General features: G+C 43.4%; 1 protein-coding gene across 7 annotated transcripts in view; it reads left to right on the top strand.

Moving 5' to 3' along the window:
- The first annotated feature begins 5480 nt into the window (after window positions 1-5480).
- The window catches only part of Znf451 (zinc finger protein 451), a 70268-nt gene continuing 65883 nt past the window's right edge, over window positions 5481-9865 (top strand). For 4 of the 7 annotated variants that reach the window (XM_026785585.1, XM_005359892.3, XM_013351047.2 and 1 more), the window contains exons 1-2: window positions 5483-5677; window positions 6196-6279. In XM_026785585.1, coding sequence (XP_026641386.1) covers window positions 5657-5677; window positions 6196-6279 — 105 coding nt within the window. In that variant the 5' untranslated portion in view covers window positions 5483-5656. Of the gene's footprint in view, window positions 5678-6195; window positions 6280-6756; window positions 6818-9865 lie in introns of those variants that run through there. The other 3 variants (XM_005359893.3, XM_013351051.2, XM_013351049.2) reach the window with 3 other exon arrangements.

The raw sequence follows: 9865 nt of genomic DNA, 5'->3' as shown, positions 1-9865 counted from the left end.
AAAAAAATAAAAAAAATAAAAAAACATGATTGACAGAAAAAAAACAAAAAACAAAACAATAGTCAAAATTCAGTACACTGATATAAAACTAGAATACAGTCCTCTGTAACGCCTGTGTTACTCTCTACGGTACAGTTCATACACCACAGTACAGTTCATGAGCTGGGCAAGGGCCTGGAGATGAAAAGAACACAAAAGAGGCATGGGTCATTCGTGAGGAGATAAAGCAGAATGCCATTATTCAAGCTTAGGAAAAGCCTTATATGCCTAGCTGCTGCACAATGGAATTTCCCCCAGGCACGTGGGAAATTACCACGCCCAAGATGGGGTAAACAAAGCCCTATAGCTAACCATGGGGGGGCGGCAGGAACAAATAGGATGTTTAGCCAGAAACTGTCCTCAAGATGAGGCCCTACAGTCCTCTGTTAAAAAAGAACAAGGTTTTCCATCCACATCACTGCTTCCTAGACACTTTGCATTATCATGTGAGTCCAATCTCCAGAAGGGACCCCCAAAGAGCCCCATACGTTTGCCTCGCCGTTAGTCTCCCCACCAGCCTAATAACCAAGAGACCAAACGGCATCCTGTGAGCCTGACCTCAGATAGACCTTGATGGAGGAGTGTCAGCAGGGGTGGGCTTTAAGATTTCAAACATCCACCATTCCAGTTTGTGCTCTTGGTTGTTGTCTCAACAAGTAAGCTCTCAGCTGTTGCTTCAGGGCCATGCCTGCCTGCTGTCATGGTTGCTTCCGGCTACGATGGTCATGAACTCACCCTCTGAAGCTGTAAGCCAGCCCCCGATTAACTGTTTTCTTTCATCAGCTGCCTTGGTCATGGTGTAGCGGTTTAAATGAAACCACGGAGGTTTTTATACCTAACTCAGTCAGGTGGGCCAACTGGTGAAGACCTCATCGCCTGATCCTCAATGAAGGCCAGGGCAATGCGTGCACAGGAAGTAGGGTTGATAAACAATCCTGACACAGCTCCCAGAAAGCTCAAATCAGAAGGGCAAGAAAAAGTCACTAGCGGGGAAGAGCAGCTGGAGGCCAGGACTCCAAATGGTCCCAACATGAGGGAAGGGAAACACAGTTGGTAGGAATGTAAACTGGTACAGCCACTATGGAAATCAGTCTGGCAGTTCCCCTTAAAGTTAAGAATAGGTCTATCACATGATCCAACTATACCACTCTCAAGCAGATGCCCAAGTTGGACTGTAAATCCTACCTCAGGGATATTTGCTCATTCATGCTTTATTCACAATAGCCAGGAAATGAAAACACCTATATGACTATCAAGCAATGATAATAATAATGGATAATGAAAATGTTATTCATGTACACGATGAATATTATTCAGCTATTAATAAAAAAATTTAAAACAGAAGATAAATGGGTGGAACTTGAAACACAATGTGTGATATAACTCAAATCTGGAAAGATCAATATCACGTTTTGTCTTGTGTGGATGCTGGCTTTGAATTACAGATATGTGTGTTTCATTTGATAATCCTTAGCAGTCAAGAAACTAATAAGGGATTGGGGAATCTTTCAAGAGAAAGAATATAGTGATATAAAGGAGGAAAAGAATTAATGGCACAGGAAAGTTTATAGTGGGGGATGAGAGGGCAGGACAGAAAAAGCAGGATGGGGAGGTAAAAATAACTCTAAAGGTCTTTTGAAAAAGTCAGAAAGAAACCTATTATAGAAGCTTTCTAAATTACATATATATATGTTTATATATATATGAGTTTAAATGGACTCATTCTATAATGAAGGGGGGGTATTGTGCCTACTAGATACAATAGGTTAGCAAATAAAAAGCCCAGTGCCATGTAGTGGGATATTTGTACACTGTATGAATATGTATTGCTGTGATTGGTGTAAAACAAAATCTGAAGCGCTAATAGCTAGGCAGGAGAGCTAGGTGGGACTTCCGCGCAGGGAGGGGGGAAGTAGAAGAGGAATCCAGGCAGTGAAACAGTTGCCAGCCAGATGCAGAGGAGGCAGGATGTGCAGGAAGAGAGGTGAAAGTCATGAGCCACGTGGCAACATATAGATTAACAGAAATAGGTTAATTTAAGTTATAAGAGCTATTTAGAAACAAACCCAAGCTAAGGCAGAGCTTTCATAATTAATAAGAAATCTCTCGGTGTCATTATTTGGGAGCTGGCTGGTGGGACAGAGAAAGATTCCTTACAGTACCAGGAAGAGGCCATCTCTTTGAGTTATTGTCCAATGAGGTCTCAGATATCCTCAAACATTACAGAATATCACCATTGTGCTTGGTCACCCCGCTGACCCCCTGTTGCTGAAGACTTCGCATATCTGAGTCATAGAATGTGAAGATATCAAGCTGGGACTGACCTGGAAGCCTCATCTCTACTGACTGGCTTTCAGAGTTCTGGAAGGTGCTATGGCTGCCAACCAGCGGAGCAAAAGAATCATTGTTCTTCCTCAGTTGTGAGCCCTATGAACTCCAATGACAACCTGCCTGGCAAGATAAGCCCACCGTTGCAAAAGTGACATGAATCTTGTCTGAGTAAGCAAACACTCTCTGATTGAATTTGAGGAAACCGAGCCACAAGAATGACCCAATTACTATTATTGGGGCCAATAACCTGGGCTAGATAGGTCCTAGACTCTAGCGGAGAACCTACCTCTATTCTGAGGAAGGGGCATAGATTTTGATCAACTCCTAATGACTTATCACTGGATCCATAGATTGGTGCATCTTTCTCCCATTTAGTCTCTCTGCCTGGAAGCCCCCCCTAGTCTCTCTGCCTAGCTATTGGTCATTCAGTTCGTTATTAGATCAATCAGGTGTTTTAAACAGGCAAAGCAATACAACGTTAGAGAGTTGAACAAATGCAACATAAAAGAATGCAGCATATCTTTGCATCATTAAACAAATATTCCACTGCAGAAACAAATGCAATGCATCTTTAACTAATATTCTACAACAGAGACCCATCAGGAATGAAGGTATGAGTCACTCCTCCAGGAAAAGAGCCAAGAGCTGCTGAAGGGTTTGCTGAGGGTGGAGGACATTCAGAATGGGTAGTAGAAGAAGGTAGCTATAAATACCAGCTAAGGTCATGTGACCAGTTACAGAAAGGAGGATAATAATTGGCTTGAGTGCTTCTGTCTTGCTTTGTTAAGAATATGTTTGTAAAGATTTGTGTTTTCTTTTCTCAATTTCTTTATCATGTAATATAGCATCAGTTAAGAGAGTGTTGTGGTTATCATATTTAAGTTTTGAGATACCAAAAGAATGTCCCTCAAGGAACATTGTCAGCTATTCTAAAATTTATAATGCATTTGCAGTAGTATGCAGGAAAGTTTGTTCGGCTAGCTGGACAACAGTGAGGTTCAGCAGTCAACAAAAACATCTGGTATTTCGATCAACAGACTGTCATCCTTAACTTAACCAGCCTTGGTTACTCCACCAACATACAGAGCAAGGACACTAGACCCACAAGAAGGATCTGCATTCTTTTTCAACCTGAAAAAGTTACCAAACAAAAAGATTTATGGGTACTTCTTCCCTTAAAAAGATTATATTCTTTCCATTATGGAAGCTATATTTCTTGTGAAAAGAATGATACTAGCTAGGTAAGGAGTTAGATACAGGGTAACCTGTTTCGGGGAATCTGTAACTGTGTTTCAGGAGCTCTGTCTCCTGTTATTCAGAATGAGCCTGTAAAGTTAAACTTCTCTGAAGCCAGAGTTAGGCTGTTCCCACCATATCAGAGGCTAGAAGGCCAACGCACTCTCCCAGCTGCCCACACAGATGACTAATGAAGGAAGCCCTGTATCCTCAAAAGATCCTGACTTTATTTCATCACCAAATACACTGGAATTTTTATTCTCAGACTGTTGTGGACTTTTCTAGAGGATTGTGGGAAGAAATAATGTAGCAGCCAGACTCAGTACACCATGACTTGGAAGGGAAAATACTTTCTTTATCCTATGACTATGACCCATCTCATAAATATTCATGAAAATTTCTTTAAATTCTGCAATGCAGAACCTATTAGGCTGTTATCCTAATCCATCTTTGGGACGCCTAAATATTTTCTTTGGAGTATGTGTTTTGTTTTGGTAAATAAACTTCTGCTTAACTATAGACTGAATTCTCCTTCTTTCCTTCCTTCCTTCTTCCCTCCTTCCCCCCTCCCCTCTCTCCCTTCCTTTCTAGAAAACAAGAATGGAGACCCAGTAATTGAACTAATTTTCCACTCTCAAACAAGACTGACTATAGAACCACCTGACCCAACTCCTTTTTAATTTCCTAAAATAAATTCCCAAGTTTTATCCATAATTTTATGTTTTTCTTTTCTCCTTTGCTATACCATGCTAAATTAACTTTCTGTTACGTAGCTTCTAAACATGTTCTTATTAAATGGGGCAGCCAGGAAAAAAATCACATTAATATTTATGTAGGTTTTCTATTATTCTCTCTCTGGTCCATCCGCGAGATTCAATACTTGCTAGCACTGGGAGATATTAGATGTGAGAAAAGAGACTAGGTTAAGAGTGCATCATGTCTTGAACTTGACCTAAAATTATTCATTCCATACTTCCATCCAAAATGTCAAAGAGAAAAAAGGCAACAAAGTGTTTCTGGTCACCAACCGTCTGGCCCGAAACAAAGACCACTGGGCTTTGCTTTTTTTTTTTCTTTTTTTTTTTTTTTTTGGTTTTTCGAGACAGGGTTTCTCTGTGGCTTTGGAGCCTGTCCTGGATCTAGCTCTGTAGACCAGGCTGGTCTCGAACTCACAGAGATCCGCCTGCCTCTGCCTCCCGAGTGCTGGGATTAAAGGCGTGCGCCACCATCGCCCAGCCTGGGCTTTGCTTTCTTAAAGGTCTGAAAAAGGTTAACTGACTTTACTAGGTCTGTTTCCCACTGGTCCCCTTATGCCCATACGTTTGAGTCCCATTTTCCAAGAAATTAACCAACCAGCTCAGCCTAGCCTGGAGAGAGAAACCTGGACATGAATCACCACCCGCAGCCCTATAAGACCTAAATAGCAATACCTTTAGTTTACAGGAACCCCTGTCTGGAAACCTGTGCACAACAAGGAAGCCACTTTGGGAGACTACTGCAAGAATTAACGACCTCTCAGAAATGTCACATAAGCTCTTGCATCTGCCACCCTTGCCAAGATGCTAAAGGAAAAAAAAATCCTCCATTTTTCCATCCGCCCCGCTTGTTGCCAGGGGAGCTCTTTCCCTGCCAGTGTCTCCCAAGTTAAAGGGGGCAGCAGAATGAGATTTCGCGTGGACTCAAAACTCTATCAGGCTCTCGCCACCTCCTCCCCCATCTTCCGGAGCTGCAGGTGAGCGCCAAGCTCCAGGTCCTCGCCTGCTTTCCCGGCCACGCGGTCGGCGGCCTCGAGACCGGTGGGAACTACAACTCCCAGGATCCTTCGCGGGGCGGGAGGAAGGCGGGGAGCGTACAAAGCGGCGTTGGAAGCTAGCGGCAGCGAGGCCGCGCTTGGGGTCTAGCGGCTTGGCGTCCCCGCGGCCTGAGGCGTCATCTGCGTGGGCGCTCACGCAGGGCGGGTCGCGCGGCGCAGGGCGAGAGGGAAGTCGTGGCGGCGGCGTCGGGAACAGCAGCAGCGGCGGGAGCGTGGTGCTGACAAGCCGTGGGAGAAATGGGCGACCCAGGGCCGGAGGTGAGTGGTGGCGGCCCGGGCCTTGGCTCGGCCGAGCCCGACCCCGAAGGGTTTGTCTTCTAGGCCGAGGGCCTCAGCTGGGATGCGGCCTGGGGCGATTGCTGGGCCTCCAGGCCTGGTGCCCATCTGCGTGGAGCCCTCAACAATGGCGGTCCGGCCGCCCCCAGCCCCTGGTCGCGCTAGCTGTAGCAGCCGCAGCCCTGAGGGTGAGAGACGATTAGAGGTGGGCTGCCCTTGTTTTCCAGCCTGCGTCCCTGAGCCTGGAGGTTTTGAGCCTGCAGCCCCGCTCTTGGAGAAGGCGGGGAGGGGGATTGTGGCAGCTCGCCTGGGAGGCTAGGTCTCTGCAGTTCCCAGACGCCTTAGCAAAACCCGCCTCCATGCAGTTCTGTGAGCCGGATTTGTGCGTGCTCGTGCTGTTCCCGCAGGGGCTTTTGTCTTAAACTCGTTCCTTTGGAAAAAAAATTCTGCCTACCGGTGTGTGACTGAATAGATAAGCGTGTTTTGGCTTTTGTTTATAGATAATAGAATCTGCCCCACCAGCTGGGCCTGAGGCATCTGAGTCAACAACGGACGAAAATGAAGATGACATTCAGTTTGTTAGTGTAAGTAGAACCCTTGAAAGCGTGTGGTAAGCCATTGTGTGCTTAAACCAGGCATGGATGTCACCTGCTGCCACACAATGGTGCACAGGACGTCTACCTGAAGAGCTGCCTGAAGGGATACCTGAACAATTTCAGTAGACTTCACAAAGTGGGTGGCCTAAAGAACTGTCATGCACGTAACGGGCCCCTTCCAGATCTTAAGTCTATCCATTCTGTACTGTGGACATTTTCTGTTTTGATGTAGACACACAGGATGGGTGAATGCTGAGGAGGTAGGAAAGGGCTGTAAAGAGGGCAGCATCTCAGGGCGGTGTATCTTCTAAGATTGCTCGAGGAGGTCCCTAACTTCTGAGGTCATCTTGTTACAGCACTGTACAATTGTTGGTCACAATGAGGAGTCCTGCATCAGTCACCTGGAGCATGGCTGTGGTTTTCTCCCTTTATACCTTTGGAGACAGTAGTCTGCCAGCCTTGTGAACCGGCAGGTTCCTGGGTCCACTCCAGATCTGGTGAATCAGAAATTCAGAGTGGAGCCTAGGTATTGTCATTTTGGCCATTTGGATCTCTCTACACTTTATCAAGTGATGATTAAGGGGAAGATAAACAGCTTTGGGTGATTGCCACCTAGAGAGGTTAAATTTGTATATTGACTATTCTTTTTGGGGTTTGTTTTTTTTTTTGTTGTTGTTGTTTTTGTTTTTCGAGACAGGGTTTCTCTGTAGCTTTGGTGCCTGTCCTGGAACTAGCTCTTGCTGACCAGGTTGGCCTCGAACTCAACAGAGATTCACCTGCCTCTGCCTCCCAAATCCTGGGATTAAAGGTGTACGCCACCACCGCCTGACTGTATTGACTATTCTTAAAGAACTAGTTAGCCAGAGAACATCCCTGCTCTTTACACTCCTGAAATGCTATAGATAGCTACAGCTTGTTATAAAATCTGTATAGTTCTTTATTGTTCTTGTGACACATATATGGAAGTTTTGGCTAGCTGTAAAATAGTGACTACTAAAGAATATCCTACCCGACATTGAACCATTGTGGCAATCCATTGTGTATGTATGGTGTTTTCTGGGGTTGTTGTGAGGGGAGCCCTCAGAGTTAATTTCTTGGCAGTTTTCCCATTGAACACTGCAGTCTGTCCTTTTCATTTGAACTTCGAGGATCTGGAGTGAGGTTTGGGGATACATTGACTTGTTTCTTTCTTCCTAGCGGACTGAAGTATTTTGGAGAAAGGAGAATGTTGGTAATTAATCCTACCCCTCCAACATGTGTTTGATAAAGGCATTTATGACTCGTTAAGACAGATATTTCATATTCTCGAAGGGTAACTCTTCATTATAAAATACGGCCTTCTGAGAAATTGATAGAGCATGTAACGAGTAAGGTTCTAAAAGTAAATTGTAGCCAGGCTTAAATCCCGGCCCTCACGGAGGCAGAGACAGGTGTATCTACAAAATGAGTTCCAGGATAGCCAAAGATAGAGAGACCCTGTCTTGTAAACCCGCCCCCCCCCCAAAAGGTAAATTGTTCATATCTTGTGAAATAAAATAGTTTCTAACTAGTTAATTAGGGTATTTATTGATGTGAATTTTAAAAGTAATATTTAAATTTTATTTTAAATGCACAGTTATTTCTATGTTTACATCAAGGATAAAGAATGTATAACATATAAAACTTTGTGTATGCTTGTAAGTGCTATCACTTAAATGATGATTAGCGATAGCTTAATTTTACTTGAAGATCCATTTAGAACCCCAGAACTGGAGAGGCCATGCAGAAGGATCTTGAATTGGAAGGCAGTCTGAGCTGCTTCCTTAGGAAGTTCTAGACCTGCTGTGTGCTGTATAGTGAAACCCTATAAAAAACAAACAAACAAACAAACAACAAAAAAAAAAAACACTGCTACTAACAGGACAAAACGTATCCAGAAACAGAATCTTGTCTTTTTTTAAGATTTATTAATTTATGTATACAGTATCCTGCCCCTGCAAGCCAGAAGAGGGCACCAGATCTCATTACAGAGAGGTTGTGAGCCACTATGTGGTAGCTGGGAATTGAACTCAGGACCTCTGGAAGAGCAGTGCTCTTTACTGTTAAATCATCTCTCCAGCCCCAGAATCTTGTGTTCTTTGTAACACAGTTCTGTTTCTCTGGAAGTTCTTATCTAGTAAAGAAACCAGGTTTCTGTCTGAGTTTTTCAGTATAAACAACATAATGTAATGTCTTGATTTACTTGGTTTTGATTATTCGCTTTAATTTATAGCGAAATTATGGTATGTATTTCTGTGCGACTGTTAAAACTGCACAGGAGTAAACTGCCATCGGACAGGAGACTCTCTGTGATATGAAGGCTAAGACACACCGCATACTTAAAGAATCTAGATATGGAGATGCAAAAAGGAATCCTTTGTTTAACTTTTGTTGAAATATTCAGGGAAGTACTTGGTTCATAGGTGTCCTTGTTTGATATTTGCAATGGTGATAAATTTAAGATTTTAAAAAAGATGTATTTACTTAATGTGTGACTGTTTTGCCTGTATATATGTACAGCACCACTTGCATACCTGGTGCCCACAGATCAGAAGAGGCCCTCTGATCTTCCGAGAACTAGAGTTGTGGATGGTTGTGAGCCACAATGTGGGTGCTGGAGCCCAGATGTGACCCACATTACATGATCGTTGAGAATACAGTCTGGGTCTTCTGCAAGAGCAGCAAGTGCTCTTAAGTGTTGAACCTTCTCTCCAGTTCTCTCAGTGCAATATATTTTTATAAGTGGTGCTTGTACCGGTAAGTTTTTATTGTCAGTTTGACATAAATTAGTCAAGTAGGAAGAAGGAGCCTCAGTTGGGGATTGCATAGATTAGCTGGCCTGTGGGCATGTCTGTGGGGCATTTTCTGGATGGTTGGTTAATGCAGGAAGACCCATCCTACTGAGTATTATGTCTCTAGGCAGGTGGTTATTTGCTGGGTTAAAAAAGCATGAGCCAGAGAGAGAGCTCTTGAGTAAGGGTCAGTAAGAGCATTCCTTCTCGGTTCCTGCTTTGAGGTCTGGCTCCCTCACAGCTGGCCTGTGACCTGGAAGTATAAGATGAACGAACACCTTTCCTCCACAAGTTGATTTAGGTTCTGATGTTTATCACAGCAACAGGAAAGCCATTTAGGACAGTGCCTCAGTCAAGAAAGGATAGCACTGATAAGAACTTTTTGTTTCTGCCTGTTAATTATGTCTTCTGTTTAGCAGTATGGCCCTTTGTTCAACTTGTATCTTTATGGTTTCTTTTGGAAAAGGACATCTTTCCTTAAAATTTTTTTTTTTTTTACTTCCAAAAAAAAAATTAAGCTAAATAACTGCTAACAGAATTGTTCACAGTGCCACTTTATATATAAAGGCATACACACTGCTGGGAACCTATCATAATCTTCATAACAAGACAAGAGATTCAGAATTTCAAAGCATAATTTCATTGAGCACCCAGATTGAATATTAATACTGCAGTAGAAAGGATGCATGCAGAAAGCATCATTAATAATAATATATTATTTAACTCTGCGTGTGTGTGTGTGTGTGTGTGTGTGTGTGTGAATG

Source organism: Microtus ochrogaster, linkage group LG2, assembly GCF_000317375.1.
Source record: "Microtus ochrogaster isolate Prairie Vole_2 linkage group LG2, MicOch1.0, whole genome shotgun sequence".
Lineage (NCBI taxonomy): Eukaryota > Metazoa > Chordata > Mammalia > Rodentia > Cricetidae > Microtus > Microtus ochrogaster.
This window is presented reverse-complemented; position numbering and strand designations above follow the sequence as displayed.